The 20,838-nt window shown below is 38.6% G+C and overlaps 1 protein-coding gene across 13 annotated transcripts in view; it reads right to left on the bottom strand.

Moving 5' to 3' along the window:
- Positions 1 to 920: 920 nt before the first annotated feature.
- LRRFIP2 (LRR binding FLII interacting protein 2) overlaps positions 921 to 20,838 on the bottom strand; it is a gene marked incomplete at its 5' end in the record, with an annotated part of 71,842 nt that continues 51,924 nt past the window's right edge. For 6 of the 13 annotated variants that reach the window (XM_084248404.1, XM_084248405.1, XM_084248407.1 and 3 more), the window contains 8 exons: positions 921 to 1,142; positions 1,574 to 1,678; positions 2,269 to 2,348; positions 4,517 to 4,637; positions 9,351 to 9,400; positions 11,807 to 11,939; positions 12,165 to 12,266; positions 19,883 to 19,975. In XM_084248404.1, coding sequence (XP_084104530.1) covers positions 1,032 to 1,142; positions 1,574 to 1,678; positions 2,269 to 2,348; positions 4,517 to 4,637; positions 9,351 to 9,400; positions 11,807 to 11,939; positions 12,165 to 12,266; positions 19,883 to 19,975 — 795 coding nt within the window. In that variant the 3' untranslated portion in view covers positions 921 to 1,031. Of the gene's footprint in view, positions 1,143 to 1,573; positions 1,679 to 2,268; positions 2,349 to 4,516; positions 4,638 to 9,350; positions 9,401 to 11,806; positions 11,940 to 12,164; positions 12,267 to 17,819; positions 17,913 to 19,882; positions 19,976 to 20,838 lie in introns of all 13 variants that reach the window. The other 7 variants (XM_084248399.1, XM_084248408.1, XM_084248410.1 and 4 more) reach the window with 3 other exon arrangements.

Genomic DNA, 20,838 nt, shown 5'->3' with positions numbered 1-20,838 from the left:
CGTGACTATACTCAATAAAAATTGACCTGGGTACCTTTAAAGAAGAGACGAAACTTCCTAATAGAAAAAGTTCTTATTCCAGATTATTTTTTTCTTGAGGGAAAAGAGGAGGGGCAAGATAGGAGGGGCACGATTGCCAGCATTTATTTTAAGTCTCCTCTTACAAAATGAATGTGTCAGCAGCCAGTTGTGCTCAGCAAAAGGGTGTGTTTAATAGACTCTTCAGGCAGACTTCCCACCTGCCTGCCCAGCCCCTCCCTTCCCCACTGGGCTTGTCTGAGGTTTCATTCCACAAATAAGCAGCAGATGAAATACTTTACAAGATACAGCACAGTTGATGTTGAAGACTAAGGACCCTACTCTTACTTTAAGAGTATTAGACCTTGGACTTCCCTGCCCCATGCAATAAAGCAAGTTTTATATACACTCCCATTACCTTTTTCTAATGTTTTCTTATATAAATTTAAATATTTTACAAAAAAAGGCTTTTTCCCCCAAAGATATAAATTTGAGTGAAATATATATTCCCCTTCTGTGAACTTGTTCCTTCACTAAAATATAAATGCTATCTGATATCACGGGTAAATGTCTTTTGACCACTGGACATCACTGAAGTTTGAACTTCCCTGTGGAGAAGGCACTTGTGTTTTCTGAGGTCTCCAGTAAGTATCTCAGTGAGCACTCACAGAATCACTGTCCTCCAGAACCTGTGCCGAAGCTTCCGAATGCCCAGGCACAGGCAGCTGGGAGAAAATGTTGAGTAAGCTTGATTCTAAAATTATGGACAAAATAAAAACAGCATGGACCAGCTCTGGGCCTAGAATCAAACTACAAACAAAATCCATAGTGTTCATTGAAGAAGATTCAAACCTGTTTCATTCTCTCATAAATTAGAAAATACAAAGGTGACTATTTTAATGACAAAGCTCAAACAGTACTGAAAGGGGTTCGTGTCAATGGACAAAATGTCAGTCCCTCTGGGCGGGGCCCTGGAGCAGCACCCAGGCAGAAGAGGCAGAAGGATGGCCTCCCTACTGCTGCGCCAGAAGTGCTGTCCTGTTGGCCTTCATCTTCTCCAATCGCTTGGCCAAGTGGCTGTTGGTCATTTCCATCTCTTCGATCTTGTCCAGTGCTGTTCGTAACTGGAGACAAGAAGAGCTCAGTCACTTCTCATGCTCAGAAACAAAGCCCAATGCTACTTCATTTGAACTTTCTGTGAAGTGGAAGGCCTGCTAATTGCAATGGCCTGAAACAGAATCCAGCAGCCTAGCTGCTTTTCAGGCAGTTAGAGGGGTTAAACAGTGCTGCTGAGGTTAATCACAGAAAGGATATACAGAAGTTGAAGAAACAGACCTGATATAAAAACAAAAAGTAAAACTAGCCTTTTTTTTTTTTTAATTAACTAGCCAAAACATCACAGTAAATGGCAGTCACTGTGTAGGTCAAAAACCAACACAGAAGAATAAGTAACTCTACTTATTGAACCCAGGATTAAATTCCTATGCAGCAAATTATTTATTTCCAAGGATTTTTTCTTTTGAGGAATATATTCAAGGAACATATTAAAACATACCTCTCGTTGTAGCTTCCTTTTCTCTGCTTTCAGTTCATCTTCAACTTTCTCAGCATTCTCAGCAGCGGTTTTATATCTCAGCACCTGTCCCTCTAGCCGGCTATTCTGTAAATTTGAGAACACAGGCCTCTGGTTTGGGGCACTGGGAGCCACCAATTTTTTGTAGCCAAGATGGAAGTACAATGTCATGACAAATTCCAAGTAATCTAACACAAGTCTCCTCAGGGTGAGTCATAGGTCCTGCTATTTATAAATCAAGAATTGTCCCCAGAGGGGATTACAGCTGTAAAGTCAACAGCGGGCCAATTTCCCATGTTAAGTTTTACGATGACCAGAGTGTTTAAGTGCCAAAGTAACATCTCAGGAAGAGACTAACCAAATGGGAAAGTTTTAGACTTTGAAATGTGTAACTGATATTTTTACAAACTGTGATCTTGAGTTCACTTGAAATATCTATAAAAGACAGGATTATAGCTATGATTTTCCACATTTTTACAGAAAACAGAAAGCTGAACTGCTCTGCCAGGCATTCTTTGCTGGCTTTTTTCCTTCAATATAGACCTTTTATAGCAACTCAACCGCCAAGCCAGTGCCACAAGGCCTGTGTGTTCATGGGCTTTGCCACTTAGTTGGAGTGAGCAGATGTGTTTTAAGGGACTTTAAGTAACTTGGTACCATAAAGAAGAATTACTTACACTTTGCTCCAAGGTGGTTATATCCTGTTCTGCTTTTGAAAGCTTAAACTTATATTCACTAATTTGTCTATTGGCATCTCCTAGAACAGAAGAGAATAATGAATCACTTCTCAGAAGTGAAGGTGACCCATCTCCTGCAGCACAGGAAAGGGCTGTGCTATCTCACACCAAATGCACACACACAGCAACCACGGCCTTGATGGCAGCCCGGGTTCTGGAGTAAGTATGCTCTAGCACATATGTTGCAACAGCATCCCTTCAGTCAGGAGTTAGAAGAACTTATTCTTCACCCCAAGATTTGTGTGGACAAGAGTTTTGAGCAGGGAGCCCCACCAACTATACCCGTAGCCCTAGGTCCCAGGAGCTTGTGTGCTTGGACTATGCCCTCTGGTTCCCTGACCCCCAGCACTCCAAACCTTCTTAGCTCTCAGGTTTCCTTCTGTTCACCCATACTTAAGTGCTTCTTGTCCCCCACCTCTGGTTCAAGTCCTAACCAACTTAAAAGGTCACCATCAATTTTCACTTCTTTTAGAACTAGTGAACTGTAACTACCCCTTCCTTTGTTGCATTTTATTTGTACTGTTTAATGACATTTTTCATAATCTTATGTATGTAAGAAGAGAGGCCCTGTCTTCACCTTCCTTCTTGAATCTATCTTGAAACTCTCCTGCTATAGCAAAATACTCTCCATATATATTATATGCTTAATATTTGCTGAAATAAATGTTTTTCAATAATACTTGTGATAATGTGTTACAGGTAGAACTATAAATCACTAGATGTAAATCTGACCTAAGAAGCAAATTATTAAAAATGAGAAGTTTGGAAATGACAGGAGCAAAAATTTCCTCACCAATCCAAATTTAACAAAAGTCATCCTGAAATTATAGAGTAGGAATCATACGGCTTACAGGAGATAAATTTAACCTTCCTAATTTAATAAATTTTTTATATTTCTACATAACTAAGGTTACATTTACCTATATCATCTTCAATACAAGAGGTTTTTTACTTGGATAGGTACTATCACCCTAAAATAATAGGGTTGTAAAATTGTCTTCTCAAAAGTCACCTATGGTAGTGACAAAAAAAATCCTATTCCTGGGCTCTAAAATCGAAACTTCAGAATCATGTATTAATTCTCAAGCCCAGCAATTTATTATCAAAATGTGATGCTTCCTTCTCACTCTCCAAATCACTCATTCCTTCCTGTTTTCAAAAGTGTAAGTCCCTGATCTCAGCCATTTCAGCATGTTTTGAAATACCATTTCAAAACACCATGCTTAGCAGCCAGATCACTGGCCAGAGCCAAAAGTCACTAGGGTTCCTTTCCTGGCCTTCTGGGGTGGTGAGCTGCCTGCTTTTGCCTTTGCCCCCAGCCTGGCTCAGCTCACCTTACTCTACAGTTCACCCTAAGAACATTTTCCTACCTTCTACAGAGCCAGCTCTTTAACACCTGCCTGCTCTAGGAAGTATTAACACAAAAAGGCATGTCCATTTCCACTCACTATGATTCCTTTTGAATTTGCTCCTTCAGGCCAATCTCTTTGAAATCTATCACTTGCCCTCTAAGACTTGCAGCCACTATACTGCTTCAGCTCACCATCATAGCCTCCTGAGTAGTCAGCCCGCTTCCTCATGCCCGTCTTCATCTACCCTCTATGTCATAACAGTATTTCTAGAACAAAACATGTACCAGGTAGTGTCACAAGGGTCCTACCTTACATCCAATAGAGGAAGTGATGCTAACCTCAAAGTATTAATAAGTTAATATAAAGTTTTAATCTAAGAAGTTTTTTCTATTTAGTCTAGTTTAATATTTAGGTGAAAAGGTCACAGAATAACAATATTTTTAAATAAGTTATCAGAAAAGCCATTATTCAAATTGAAAAATTAAAGTTTCTCCTGTCTGTAAATTCTTAACATCTATACACAAATGGCAGCTGATATTTCTCTACTATGGGAAATTTTCCTACAACCATGAATATAGTAGGATTTTAAAATACCATCGAGTCAAAAGTAGAAAGGGTGAGAAATTAGAATAATTTAAGTAAACTGAATAGGCTTCCTTTGTGGCCTTATTTTAAATACCATCTAATAAAGATCAGTTTGGATTAACAAGAATACTGGGAAATACTGAACTTAATCAACATTAGTGTATGAGTTAACTAGATCCCTGCAGTTAGCCAAATAAATTCCTAGAATGGAGCCACATACGGATTGAAACTGGCCTGTCCCCAGCACCTACTCTGCATTTCGATGAACTGCAAGTCTGAGCCGTTCTGCAGCCCTGCCAGGTCCCCCACTGTGCCATCACTCCTGGAGCCCTTCTGCCGTTCTTCCTCTAACTGCAGCTTCAGTTTTCTGACCTGAAGTAGAAATAAAGGCTCATCAGCAAGACCAGGTCTCTCAAATACAGATGCTTGGCCCAACAATCACACCAAAGGATAGGGCCGATCTTCATCAGTCACAGACCATTCATTCAAAAACTATTTCCTTAAATGCTGACGTGCAGCTGACAATGACTTCCCCATAGTAGGGCTGATGTGGTAATGACAACGATGAGTCCAGACATATGCATATGCACCTGTCTGGAAGAATACTGTGTGACAAGATATAAAATGAATCTTGTTCAGATGTAACAACCTTATAATGTAAGGTCCAGGTATCTTCATAATTGGTGTCAGCTCTACAACAGAACATAAAAACAGCTACAAAAACCCATTAATGTATGACTTGACAGCTATGAGGAACAAAAGCAGGGAAGTGTAGGCATGGCTAATATTTTATCTAAGTCAGTCATTAAGCAGCTGTACCCTATTTGGGCTAAAGAATACAAACTAACTGAATCATTAAGATGTATTTAACTAAAGAGAGTTTTAGGTTAAAAATTTTTAATTTATGTACTTGAAAAGATCCTTATAATGAAAGCAAATAAAATTTTAAGTATAATACATAAAATTTCCAAAAATCTAAAACCAAAAACTAATCGAGTGTCTGCTATGGAGGACACTCTCCTCAAGGTGCTGGAGATAAGCGGTGAACAAAATCAAAAGGAGAAAATTCCAAGACAAGATGTCCCAATGAAAATATTTCTGTATTTTCCTTTGTGTAAGTTTTTAGGAAAGCCTATCTTTTGAGTATTTTTGCTGCTTTTATTAAAAATGGAAAATTCCAGGGCCTCCCTGGTGGCACAGGTGGTTGAACGCCACACTGTGAAGCTGTCCGCAGCCTCCGCAGCATGGGTTCGATTCCGGCTGGTCGGCGAGAATCCCACATGGCGCAGCATACCTCTCCTGTCTTGCCTGCTGTTCCCCTCAGCAATGTATTTCCTCAGTCTGCCTGTTCTGTTCGCTGCTCTGTCTCTGGTGAAACCTCTCACTCTCCCGCACCTCTGGCCTGTACCTCGGTTCTTGTACAAATAAAATAAATCTTTAACCAAAAACAAACAAACAAACAAAAGATACAGAAAAACCTGCTTTTTTTTTTTAAAAAAAAAAGGACAATTCCATAAACATTTATGTTTTTTGTTTAGTTTTAGAGTTAAGTTAAATATTCTTATTTAGAAACCATTCTGCAAATGGAAATATACCTTTAAGTTTGGCAAGTTAATCTTATTAATTTACCCAAAATAAAGGATGTTCATAACATCTAATTCAGAAAAGCTCCAAACTGAAAACAATCCAAATGTCCGTTAATGGGAGAGATAAAGAAACTGTGCTTCATCTATGCAATGGAATAACTACTCAGCAAAAAGGGGGAAGATACTACTGAAACATACAACAACATGGTTGATCTCAAAATAGCAGCATGAAAGATATCAGAAAAAACAAGAATACATAAAAGTCCAGAAAGTGCAAACTCATTTATAGTGACAGAAAGCAGATCAGTAGTTGCCTGGAAAGAAGGGGGTGCAAGAAGGAAAGTTTACAAATTTGGGGAATTATGGATATTTTCCCCATCTTGATTGTGGGATAATTTCACAGGTGTTGCTATGGACTGAATTCTGTCCTCCCCCAAAATCTGCATGTAGAGGTTCTAAACTCCAATACCTCAGAATATGACCTTTGGACACAATCATTGCAGATGTGATTAGTTAAACTAAGATGAGGTCAGATAAACAGGATGGGCCCTTAATCTAATATGACTGATGCCCCTAAAAAAGGAATGCCAGATGAAGAGACAGACACATCCAGAGGCAAGATGATGTGAACACACAGAGAGTACTATATACAAGTCAAGGAACAGCAAAGATTGCCAGCAAACGCCCAGAAGCTAGAAGAGGAGCATGGAAGTACAGAAGCATAGATTTCCCTGCATAGGCCTCGGAAGGAACCAACACTGCTGACACGTGGATCTCAACTTCTACCCTCCAGAGCTATGACACACTACATTTCTGTTTCTCGAAGTCACCCAGCCTGTGGTTCTCTGCTACAGCAGGCCTAGGAAATGAAAGCAGTTATATATATTTGTACACTTCTAAGTATATGTGGTTTATTCTCTACCTAACAAAGCTAGTGGGGGTAGGAGACTAGTATGCAAAATTTTTCAAATAAAATAAAATTAAAAGGGACTTTGGGTTGGGGGTACAAAAACAAGGTCCAGTTGAAGACAGGGGTCCTACAAATGGAAACAAGGACATCAGGTGAACACAGATACGCAGATATATACTGAACACTGAGGTCTCTAGGCCACCCTCAGTTACCAGAATGCAAACAGCTAGGTAGAGACTGGAGGATATCGCCCTTTAGTAATCTCTCACTAGCCTAAAACAAAAGAATAAAAAATACCACATTGAAGGTTCCCAACAAAACATCTAGCCACATCAGTCTTTATAAAAACTTGGACATGCCTCACTCATATCCTCAGAGCTGCCCTAGGAGTTTTTAGTACCCTACTCATACACTGAAGACCAAACACATATAAAAGAGTATCCAGTAGGAAATAAACTATGCAGACAGCAGAAAATAAACCAACAAGCCTATCAATACCCTCTAAGTGAAAATATCTACATCTTTGAAATGACCACAGGGGGGGAAAAAAAAATCCAGCAAGCAAGACAACGTTAAGAAATTCTTTTAGAAAGCAGAGCAAAGTGACGGAAAACAGGAGAGAAACATTAAGTTACAGCATCAGTCCCAATGCCCCCCTCCACCAGAAATCAACGAGCTGTGTTTCTTCAAATGCCTGTTAACTCTCATCATCAGAGATCCAGAAAGCATCACTCAGAGCCAGCCTCCTTCATTTGATAACTGCAATTCCAGCATAATTCAGTTACAAGTATCTTCTCTTTAACTGCAATTCCTGATCTTTCTAGTTCATCTCTCTGGGGGATATCCCCACTGACACCTCTTATACACTGTTCTCATCTTCTTTCCTCTGTGTCTTGATGACTTTCTGGATATCCATTCAAACTTCCCTACCCCCATCTTTAATATCTAGGTCCATCACTGTAATCATTCCCATATAAACCTTCACCTCTTCTGCCTATTATATTCACGTCATAAGACCTGACTCTCCACTCACTTCTTGTATGCACCTATGCAGCTAAATGTGGCTAAAGAAACCACATAATGCATTCACACAAGTCTTTAACAAATCCTGTAATTCCCTGATTGCTTACATTTACTGTTTATTGTCTGGTCTACCTCACTACAATGTAAGGTCCATGAAAGAATGAATTTTTGTTTGTTAACTGATCTGTTCACTTAAGTATCCCAAATTCCTAGAATAGTGTCTGTCATATAGTAGAAACTCATTTTTTATAATTCCTATTCAATATCTGAATGATTGAATAGACAGTCCATAAAGAGGTAACACAGAATATGGGAAGGGAGAAAATCAATAACAAAATCATTCCAGAAATTTTCCCAGAACTAAGGGATACAAATTCCTAGTATTCACAGGGGCCCATGTTATAAAAACTCCAAATCATATAACAGAACACTAGAGAGAAAGAGAGTATGATACAAGCTTCCAGACAGCGGAGGGGGAAAGAGTCACATACAAAAGATCAGAAAAAGTCTTTTGAAATTTTCAACAGCCATACTGCAAGCCAAATGACAAGCAGTTTATTTCATAAAAGAAAAAAGAGAGCAAAAAGATGAAGGAGAATGATCACAACCCAGAATTCTATACCCAGTCAAACTATTAATCAAGTAAGACAGTAAAATGAAGAGCCTGCAAGGTTAAGAAAAAAAGCCCACATGCCCTTTTTTCAGAAAGTTACCAAAATAAGATACTGAATAAAGAAGATGACAGACATATGACAGTTCACAAAAGGAATTCAACCCAAATCATAGGCAGAGGAAACCCTATATGATAATGAGGGGAGTCATGTTTTTGTATTAAGGGATCAAGCCATTAAATTAGAATGGGGTGAGTCAGTTGCTCCAAGAATCAACAAGATGGAACTAAGAATACTTAATGCATCTGAGGACACTAATGTTGCAGGGTCTGCAGCTAAATTAGTGATAAATATGCAGAAAACCAAGCAACTGAAAAGAAAAACCACAATATTAACTTCAGGGGAAATAGAAAGTTGTAAAGAAGATGAAAGGCAACCCTAGAAGGATATATGACTCCACTGAGTAGTGTTTACAGAGTCCTAGTAACATAAACAGACTGGAATTATGCTCTTCCTTTACTTGGAGGATGGGAAGTGCATGTGTGTGTGTGATAGGGACAGAGGATAAAAAAGAGTTAAGTTCTTTTCCATTAAGGGATGTCAAAAAAGAATACTTAAAATAGAACAATCCATAAGCACGTCATATAGAGAGATAGAAGCACAGACCAAGGAATCGGCTAAAAGAACCAAAAGTGGTCAGGGGTAATGGCAGAGGAGGCAGGGCAGGGAATTTCTGTCTTCATAGCAAGCTATGTAGAACTATTGGACTCCTTAAACTATATGTCCCATAATTATTTAAAAGAATAGGCAAAATATGAATTGTCTTTTCATACTTCAAATCTTGAGCACTGATGTTTGAAGTAAACATTTCCTTCTAGTGTACATTATAATTTGCCAAAATTTTACAGTGATTTAGTCAGTTACAATTACCTTCCAATGAGAAGAATGCCTTTACCTGTGATAGCAGCTCTTCCTTTTCTCCAGCAAGTTTTCGTAGCCTCACATCTAAAACAAAAGAACAAAGTTGCAAACTAAATCTGTAATGATGTGGTATACGAGCAATTAAAAATGTCTTCAAATTCACAAACAGCAAACATTATCAGATAAACAACGTACAGATCCGAATATCAAAATAAATGAAGACTTTAATGGTGTTAAGGAAAAGTACTGAATTATTCAATTCCTATTTCCACACAACTGATATTTATCAGCTGCTAAATGTAATATTTGCTCCCCAGAGCAGTGATTTTCCATTTCAAGACAAACTGAAGTACAAAGATCATTTCCTTGTTTCAAAATTTGCAGACTTTCAACAGTAAAGACAATTCAAATACCAAAAGTGTTCCTCCAAATAAGGAGAAAATGAAATATGGGAGAGAAGACGGGTTAAGAGTGGGACTGGGAGGGGAAACTGGAGCAAAGAAAATGGAGGAACATATGTTGGAAGAAGGAAAGGCTCACAAGAGCTAGTGGGGAGAAAGAGCAGTCAAGGGCTAATTTGAACCTTGGTAGCAAAGATCAGTAATGCTCACTCCTGGCCTGTGTTAAGGGCTGCAGCGTCGCCAGTACCTGTTTAAATAGGCCCCTTAGAACAAGGAGATGCCTGTAGAGGCATAAAAGCAGCAGCTGACACCTTCCCACTATCAAAGAGGGTCAGGGTCCAATGTTAAGTTCGGGTTTCTTCAGCACCTTCCACACAGGCAGAGGAAAGCACAGCCAGCCCCAGCTGCACACTCAGACAGTTCTCCAAAGCAGTTCTTCACTCACACAGCTAGCCCCAGCCGCTCTACCCAAGTGCTCTGCCACGACATTTAGCAAACATGCTTACTATCTTTTAAAAAGTTTTTTAGCTTCCCCATTCTTACAGTATATCCCACTCTTCTAGGAAACCCAATAATATATGAAAACAAGATGAAAAAGAAAAAAGTCATTTTTTAATTAAAAAACTGATAATAAAGTATTTATCTGTGCCCTCTTTTATTCCTCTAGAGCAGGATTCTTAGTGGGGGAAATGGATGGGCATCTGTGTGATTTCTTTTTTTTTTTTTTTTTTTTTTAATTTTCTAGAGGCATGTCTTATTTATTTATCTATTTGTTTGTTTGTTTGTTTGGTTTATACATGCACTGGGTACAGTCAGAAGCCGGAAGGGTGAGAGAATTCACCAGAGCCAGAGCAGGGAGCGGAACAGGCAGAAGGACCGAAGTACACTGCTGAGGGGAGCAGCGGGCGGCAGGAGAGGTCTGCGCGCCATGTGGGACCCTCCTCCGGTGGCCGGGGAGCAGCCGGGGATCGAACCGGCGCCGCAGAGGCCGCGGGCAGCTTCGCAACCCAGCGCTCAACCGCTGCGCCACCTGGGAGGCCCGGCATCTGTGTGATTTCTGAGAGAAATGTCATTAGATCCTCAAAGATTAAATTTAAGAGGCTTAGGCTTTAAGAGGCTCAGAAGCCCTATTGTGGAAATAACATTACTTTTATATCTCTGTTCTTGGTCGTTTGTTTCTTGCCTTAAGAAATGTGGCGGCGGGCCTCCCTGGTGATGCAAGGGGTAAAGCACAGCACTATGAAGCTATCCTCAGCCTCTGCAGCATGAGTTCGATCCCCAGCTGGCCTGGGAGCTACCCACATGGCGCAGCAGACCTCTTCTGACTCACCCGCTGCTCCCCTCAGCAGTGTATTTCAGTCAATCTGCCTGTTCTGTTCCCCACTCTGTCTCTGGTGAATCCTCTCACCCCCCACACCTCTGCCTTGCCCCAGTTCTTGCATGCATAAATAAATAAATCTTAAAAAAAAAAAAAAAAGAGAAATGTAGCAGCAAATAACTACGAAACTCTGGGCCTCCCTGGTGGAGCAGGCGGTTGAGCATCACACTGTGAAGCTGTCCGCAGCCTCTGCAGCGCAGGTTCGAACCCCACTCTCTCTGGTGAATCCTCTCACCCTCCCATGCATCTGGCCTGTACCCCAGTTCTTGTAAAAATAAATCTTTAAAAAAAAAAAAAGAAAGAAAAGAACAGAACTATGAAGCTCTGGCATAAGTAGCAGAGCACAAAAGCAGATGCTCCAGAAAGAAAAACTTAAAACATACTTGGGAAGTCTCCTACCAAGCCCACTGGTTCCCTGGGCCAGGTGCTACATGATCCCTTCGCAGGAAGTTTTTATTTAAGTGAAAAAGCAATGTGTATAACACAGAATGCTTCCATCCAAGGACCTTATAGTTTTCGTTTTTCTGCCTTACAATGACCCCAGAGGCTGGTTTCCCAAGGTCAAGGATGTCTGAAGACAATATGCCCAGATTTCTTCCTGTTAAGGATACAGATAAAGCTCAGACAGCCCTTGGGTTGTTTTTGTTTTTCAAGACAGGATGGGCTATGAAGCTGGAAGTGCAGTAAGACAACATTTATCTAGCGTCTTACCTAGCGGCCCTTCTCCTGCTGATTCCAAAACCTGAGCAGCTTCCTGGGACACGACAGTGATGGCTCCAACTACAGGCTCATGATTGACGTCACCATTGGGAGTGCCATCAGGGATTATAACTAAGCCATGTTTCTGTGAGGAAGAAAAAGACCCATCACAAAAGACACCCCACACAGAAGCAGTATGTACTGTGAATTGACTCAACAATATGTTTACCACAGGTAAAACTGGTTAAAACCAGCTACATGGACTATAGCTCCATAGGAGAAATGACAAACCTACTACAAAGATGGCAGGACAAAAGGAAGGAAGAGCAAAGCAGTGAGAGTTGTGAGCTCCAGGCTGCTGCTGACATACCTCTCCTGTCTTCACCGTCTCCTTCAGGTCAGCTAGCTCCTCTCGGAGCGAATCTCGCTCATTCCTAAGGCAGGCAATGTATTCTTTCTGTTTCTCTAGGGCCTGGTTTTAGACAGGGTAGGAAGGGAAAGAATGGCATAGAAAAAAGAGCAAGTGAAAGGTAGCAGAAAAGAACCTAATTCAAGTAAACAAAGATAAAGGCAAGGAAGCATTAAAAGCTTGGAAACAAGCCTTCAGATATGGGAAGAAATACAAAGTTATTTGGCTATTTATCTCTAAAGAGAGTTTTAACAGAAGCTGGTTAATTGTGCATAAACTTGGCAAATCATGCTTAACACATCAGGCAGGAAAACAAATCTTTCTCTTCCAGTCAATGAAAACAACAGGAAGAAGGAAGACGAAGACAGCTGTAATATTAAAGTTTTTCTTACTGACCTATAATTTCATTTGGTGAACCCCAAAACACATTTCAAATTTAGTTAAAATTGTTTATTCAATAATATGCTTGATGTTTTTAATAAAGAATGGTTCTGAAAAAAAAAATAACCAATATACATAAGGTTTTTCATTAAATATTGGCTGTGGTGATTGTTCTCCAAATAGTATGCCTTAACATCCCTCAAATACCACTAAAAATAGCATATCTCCAAAAGGATCCTTAAATATCTTTTGTTAATTTAATTAAGTACAATTAAGAGTAGTTTGTTTTTCTGATATTCTTTTCAGATGTAAAGGCAAAAATAAACACCGACTAAATACCATGGAGGTTGCCAAATGTGGGTTTCAAAATCAGGCTTTTGAGTCCTGGCACATACTTAACTTACCTAGGCCTCAGTTTCCTCATCTGAAAAGCATAAGTGATCATAGAAGCATCTAATGGGCATATAGTTTGAAATGTAAAATAGTGCAGTGCATAAGATGCCAGGGAAGGCTCAGGAAAAGCCAGCGAACATTTCCATTAGTATTTTCCCTGTCATTGCCTGAATCTCACAAATGTCAGAGCTAAGGAGGACAGTGCAGAAACAAGAACACACTTGGGTCATCAGTGTGTAATTGTTCTAGGTAATAAAATAACCCAGACTTCAAAACACATCCAAATTAAGCAGTTTCTGCAGGAACCTGACAGCTGGACTATTGAAAGAAGCCTTTCACTACACAGAAGTTCATATACTTAATATTTTCTGCCAGCATTCCCACTAATCCAAGAAGTTTAAATAAAACAGGTAACTTTCCTCTCAGTTCACTGAGTGGGAACTGTTTAGTTACTGATTGCTGAATAGCTGGGCCACATTTTAAATGCTTATAGTTCTATTCTGCAAGCAAACTGAAAATAAGTAAATAAGGGGTGATACAACTACCATCTGTGTGTAGCACTAGCTATATCGCAGGCGCTGCTATACATACACTAATTTCTCCCTTAGCAATTGTTACATTTTTACATAAAATATCTCCCTTATATGCCCTGTATTATCTTACCCCTATTTCACAGAGCAGAAAACTGAGGCATAGAGAGGTTATATTTTTTTTGTCAAAAGTCACGGTAAATGACAAAGACAGAAAATGAATCCAGTTCTTTTTTTCAAAAGATACTTGCATACTCTTTCTATATCATAGCCCCATCCAGGCCACAATTAAGTTCCTTTATGTCATCCTAGATACTGCTAGAAAAGTAGTCCTTAAGGCAAGTCCTAATTTACCTAAACTGCAACATCAACATCAATTTTCTTTCAACAGTTTACATTCGCACTATGTGATGTGTCTAAAGTCTGCTTGTAAATTAATAATTCGAATTTCTAGCTTCATACACATTTACTCTAACACTTCCGCCCGATATTGACACTCTATTACACCAGTGATAATATAACATTAGGACAAGAAAGCACAAGCAACACTTTGCCATCTGTTGACAGTCACTTTAATATCTGCTGGGTCAGATATTTTGGTTACTGATATCTGCACGCACAGTTACGCCATGCATCGACACACAAAACTGTGTCAGTGATTACCTTCACAACATGCTCTATGTAAACACTACCACTCAATATAAAAGACTACTTAGGAAAAGACCAATTTGAAACTAGGAATTCTAGCAAATGGAAGGACAAGCCATTTTTTCCTCATCCACATCTTATAACAGTGGATTTTATTTTTACATTTGGACCTTTTAATTTCAACTTCCCATAATTATGAAAGGGAAAATAAAGTATATGTTGTAAATTCTTCCAATTTACCACAAAGTTTGAAGACTACTGAAATACCTTCTAATTGAACAAAATGAATTCACACTGGATCTAAAATTCTCTGTATCACCCAATTAAGTAACCACTAACTACCCTTATGTCTACATTCAATAATAGCTCCACAGTATTTTTTTTTTTTTTGGAGGGGGGTGAGGATAACAAGTACATGCTCAGAGAGATCTAAATAATTCTTTACCCCCAAACTACTCTCAAATTATAATGTCAAGACCTAAAAGATAGTATGTGCAGGGCCTCCCCAGTGGCGCATCATTTGAGCGCTGGGCTGCGAAGCTGCCCGCAGCCTCTGCAGCGCCAGTTTGATCCCTGGCCACCAGTGAGGGTCCCACATGGCGTGCAGACTTCTCCTGCTGCACCTGCTGCTCCCCTCAGCAGTGTTATTTTGTCGGTCTGCCTGTTCTGCTCCCCACTCTGGCTCTGGTGAATTCTCTCATCCTCCCGTGCTTCTGACTGTACCCGTGCTTGTATAAATAAATAAATAAATCTTTAAAAAAAAAAAAAAAAGAGGGTATGTGCAGCTGGCTGAACTTTTGGGGAATAGGTTAATTCTTTGTATAATTGCACAGGGGCATAAATATTTTTAGTCAGAATGGAAGTGAGTCTCAAGCTGGGTTATACAGATGTACAAGTCCTTCACATATACCTATTCTGTACCTGGTTCCTTGGTGCTTGGAACTGCACTGGGGCTAGAGGCATGGCCACTAGGCTCAAGAAGGAAAAATTAAAAATGCTGAACTTTAACATGAAAATAATGACCATGCTCCTTCATGAGGTCATCAAATTTAAATCTTGAAAAGGAAGTTAGGGAAGAGTGATGCATTAGGTAGTCACTGATCATGTTGAAAATGTTTTTTGCTTTTTGTTTTAAATCAAGGGAGGACCACTTCACACACTTTAAGGTGGCTGCTTCCTCTTCCCCACCACCCCCCCAAAGAAAAACAAAACAGAAAAGAAGTGTTGGTAAAGATGTGGAGAAATTGGAATGTATGTGCAGTGCTGGTGGAACTATAAAATGGTACAGCTGCTATTGAAGATAGTATGGCTATTCCTCAAAAACTTGAAAACAGAATTAACCATATAATCGGCAATTATACTTCCAGGTATATACCCAGAAGAAATGAAAGCAGGGACTCATAGAGATATTTATATTTGCACAATCATGTTCATAGCAGCATTAGTCACAAAAGTCAAAGGTGGAAGCAATTCAACTGGACACCAACAGATGAACAGACAGCCAAAATGTGGTCCATGTACACAAGGAATATTATTCAGTCATTAAAAAAAAAAGGTCATTTTGATACATGTTAAGTGCCTGAAGCTTGAGAATATGGGCTAAGTGAAATATGCCAGCCAAAAAAGATAAATACTGTATGACTCTACTTACATGAAATATCTAATATAGAGGGATAAATGTAGAATGATGTTTGTCAGGGGTGAGGGGAGGAGGAACTGGGAAGTTGTTGGCATAGAGTATTGGTTATGCCAGATGAAGAGTTCTGTGCATGGATGATGGTGTCGTTAGTATAAAAATGTGAATGTACTTAATACCGCCACATTTTACACTTAAAATGGCTAGAATGGTAAATTATGGTGAGGTAGAAAACATAGTTCCAAAGGGTCATATACTATGTGATTCTATTTATATAACCTTCTTACAGCAGCAAAATTAGAGAAATGAAAAACAGATCAATGGTTGCCAGAGCTTGGCACAGAGAAAGGGAAGCAGTAGACAGAGCTTCCAAAAGGACAATATTCTGGCAGTGATATGGTACTATAGTTTATAAGACGTTACATTTGGGGAAAACTGGTTAAAAGGCACAGAGGATATCTTTAAATTATTTCTTATAATTGCATATAATTCTACAGTTGCCTCAAAAATTTTTAATTTTTTAAAAAAGTCAAAGAAACACATAATTACATATCACATAGAAAGAAGATGTTCACTAACTCAATAATACCATGAAAGTTAAAAATTCAAATAATTTATACCTTAACCACCAGCACCTGTTTTTTGTAGAAAACAAATTTTGTTTTATTTTGAATATCTATTTTATTAAACTGAGAGGTTTGGATTTTCTGCAGTGGGTCCAAAATAATGTTTAAAATGCTAACATAATTATACAAATTGAAGACTTGGACCTGCAGATTTAAGCTAAAGAAAATTATATAATCTAAGGTCTCAAAAGAAGCCCATTCTAGATAACCACTTCTCACTAAACTTAACAAGTTATCTACTTTATAACATATATTTTTTTCACATCTCATGTTATGTCACCCAAGTAAAACTTCAAATAAAATCATAAATTTACACTCACAATTTCAAACTCCTAATAAAGTTGTTCATTTTGATCCCAGTAGAATTTTAGAAACAATATTTAAGTATAAGAAACTCTAAAAGGCAGTTTTATTTCTTTTAATCTTTGGTCTACCAAACTCTGAGGAAGTAATTTTCTTTTCCATGTGTTTACTAATGAGAGGATAGGGTCCTTGGAAGTGTGAGAAGAACTGGACACTAAAACACCTGCAACAAAAGAGGGATGACCCAGAGGGTTCCATATCCAGACATATCTATAACAGGTGTTCTCAGGAATTTTTGCCAACTTTTCCCTACCCCATCTAACCTTACACAGAACAAGATTTTCTCACTATATCCTTGGCCAAGGATTGCCATCTCACTGTTTCTCCAGCACAGCCATTCCCTCATAAGCCTACAGCCAAAGAGCCTATGCTGTGAGATGGGGCTGCTAGTCAAAGGCCACACAGGGTTAACACATCGGCAATTTTTTAGCCTCCAGGGTACCTGGAATCTACCTGAAGGCTTAGCAAAATAAAGCACTGAAGACATTTTCTTTACCATGGCCTCTGCATTAGGGAGTTATGAGGTTATAATTAGAGATGACGTAAGAGTTTGGCAGCTATGTAAATCTTACATTCCTATCCACTTCTGTAATTAAACTGATTTTAATCGCTTCCTATTTTATTCACCAAGGATTTATGGGATGCTAATAACTTTTCTCTCCACCCCCACTCCTTAACCTCTTGTTTCTTATCCAAATTCTGGTAAGGTAAGGATATCAAATTACCCACAGAGTTTAAATTAAATGCCTGTGGCTGCTTCTGGGTAAGAATCCTAGAGGAATAAAGAGCAACTTCCTTGGAAAGTTACTACTTATAAGTTTCACAAGCCCAGAGTGAACTGGAAAGAAGGGTTCTTTCCCAGCTTAAGATCAGGTTTTTACATAGAAGTTTTGTTCTGTCTTCTGCTTATTTGTATTTTACATTGCACAAATGCTCAAAAAGAATCAAAAGAACAGATTCCTAGGAATCTCTAAGTTAAATTCTATTGGTCTATTCCTCGCCAATGAGCTTTGCACCAACACCCGGTTTTATCTCATACCCTAATGTTTTTATCTTTCCAAAGAATTGTCTCCTGGAGGTCAAACACCTCTTTTGTCATGGTGTCTATGTTCTGCTGCATGCGCTGATTCTCCTGCAGAGGAAGAGGGGGAAGACAAGTAACAAAGGAGCAAAAGAGAAAAGGGAGAATTCAAAGGGAGGAAAATGGAATTAAAATAAAACGGATAAAGCAACTTAACAAAAGGGGAAAGTTTGTGCTGAACAGGAAAAGCAAGAGTTGCTTGCTAAAAGGAAAAACGACGTACAGAGCCTTGGCGCCGGGACTCTCACTGGCTGGCCGCTACAACAGTGAGCAAGGGACTGGGAACAACTGTTCTAGCCACAGTTATGTGGCAGCAAGCCAGCTGGGGTTTCTGTGTGCACACTGCTCCATATGAGTATTCTTCCTTTGATAACTTTTTTCCAAACATGGAACAACTTACATTTCTAGAGAGGAAATTTAGATTTGCTATGAATAAATGATCCTTATCATAGAGAACAAGTAATAGTTTTGAGCTTTATTTTTATTTTTTAAAACAGAACTAAAAAAAATACTACCGGGTCATATCTCAGATTAACCACTTTCAATTTCTGTAATCTAAATCTATAAAAGCAAGGATATAACAACTTATAAAACTAGAAAACTTAGAAAAACTTAGAAAACTAGAAAAACTAGAATTTAGCATTTAGCAATTCTCAAACAACTGTCTGATTAGGAAATGATGACCAACTTATATCCTCTTATACTCAGCAGCTTGACTTTTATACATTATTGACAGATTATTACTTACCTCTTACTTTCCCTGCTCATATATTTCTGATTTACCCTACCATATGAATCTCAGTTCCAAAGATCAAAAAGTATTATTTTGTCATGTTCTTTTTTTTTAGTTATGCATAACTTGGGTATCAACCTCTAAAAGATACTAATTCTAAATATAAAAATGGTCCCTAAAACTACATTTTTAAAAAGTTTTATACCTAACACCTGTGCTTTTAAAGAAACTTAAGTGACAAAGTATAGAAATCAAGCATTACAATTCCTCTTAAATACAATCACTAATTAAAAACTATGATACTTAAAACAATTCTAACTGAAGCTATTGAATTTAAGAACCAGTTCCTAAAAACAACTGTATTATTCTTTTGAAATCATGAAAGGGAGAAAAAATACATCAGTGAGAAAAAGAAAGTAAGACATGGTTGGCTAACTGACATACAAAAAGGGAGAAGAGCCCACATGTGCTAAAATACCAGCAGGATACAAAATTTGGACAATGTTCTTCTTGCCATATGGAAATGCATATAATTGGGAAACCTAAAAGAACCATGTAATTTGAAATATGCAAAGTTTTCCTTATCTGCATTTAGAATTCACAAGTTCTTCCTGCTTTCAACAGGCTGTGTTCAATTCAATTCTTCTTAAGAATAATGATAAGTAACACAAATCCGTACCTAAAAGTTATTACTTTCCCTCTACTGAATGATTTTTAAGTAAATTTACAGGGATAGATAGTAAATGAGGCTGGGTTGGGGTGGAGAGGAGTAGAGAGAAAAAGAGAGAGGGTAAAAGAGAGATGGGATCTGAGAAACCAAGGATTTGGATGAGTCAGGTATGGCCATGGCCAGACTCTGGAACCTCAGCATTGGCCAACCTTTGCCTATTGTACATAAAATGTTTAGGCAACTTCTTCTTTTTATTTAGGCACCTCAGAAATATATCTACCTGAGTGAAGACCGAAATTCAATTCCCAAAAGACAGCATTCACTATGATGCAAAGTATAATGTTACTCTATAATTTTTTCTTTTGACTAAATATGTTTTGGAATGAAAGGCATTTACAGAAACTTCTGCTATGAAAAGGGGGAGTGTTTATAAGGTTCACAGTGTTAATTTTTTAAGCCTTCCTTTATGTTTCCTTTTTGCAAAATTTTAGGGTAGAGCCAAATGTGAAGAGACTTACTGTGGCTTTAACTCCTTTCCCTTCTCAACATACACCCCCTTCTTCCCACTCAATGCATTTCTTTTCCCAAATAAGGCATTCTCATAGTTCACATACGTACCTCAATAAGCTCATCTCTTTGTCGAAGGCCTTCTTTAAGTTCATTCATCTTATGCTGCAGCACACTACACATATGTTTCTGCCTTTCTAACTCCTATTATTAAACAAATTATTAAAATTAGTCAACATATAATATGGTACACAACAAATTTGAATGCACTTAACACAAAAATATAGAGGTTAAAAAGCATGACCCTCTCTCCAAAAAATAACTGAACTACCAAATCATAGTAACTTAGGAAAATTCTGTGTTCTATGAAAAAGTTCAGAAAATTTTAAATTTTCATTACACAGGATTATGTACCTAGAAAACCCAAACTTAGCAATGGCAAAACTTCTATGTTCTATAAGCATGATATAGGGCCTCCTCTGGAGGCACAGCAGTTGAGTGCTGGGCTGCGAAGCTGCCTGCAGCCTCTGCAGTGCCAGTTCAATCCCTGGCCACTGGGGAGGGTCCCACATGGCTCGACAGACCTCTCCTGCCGCACCCGCTGCTCCCCTCAGCAGTGTATTTCATCACTCTGCCTGTTCTGTTCCCCGCTCTGGCTCTGGTGCATTCTCTCACCCTCCTGCGCTTCTGACTGTACCCAGTGCTTGTATGTATAAATAAATAAATAAATAAATAAATAAATAAATAAATAAATAAATAAATCTTTAAAGAAAAAAAAAATATCAAATCAGAGGGAAAGAAAAAGTTATAATTAGTGATGCTGAAATAACTGCATATCCACACGGGAAAAAGACTATTGGAACCATATCTTACATCATTCACCAGAACAAAGCCCAATGGTCAAAGGTATACAGAAAGGATAAGGAGAAAAGGAGAGAGAGGGAGTATGGAGATTAAGGAGGAGGAAAGGGACAAGGAGAGGGAAGAGTAGGAAGGAGGGAGGGAGGGAAGGAGGAAATAGGAATAAAGAAACAGAGATAGAAGATTAACTTCTTTGTTTATTGATT

This window comes from Talpa europaea (genome assembly GCF_964194135.1).
Source record: "Talpa europaea genome assembly, chromosome: 11".
In the NCBI taxonomy this organism is placed as follows: domain Eukaryota; kingdom Metazoa; phylum Chordata; class Mammalia; order Eulipotyphla; family Talpidae; genus Talpa; species Talpa europaea.
This window is presented reverse-complemented; position numbering and strand designations above follow the sequence as displayed.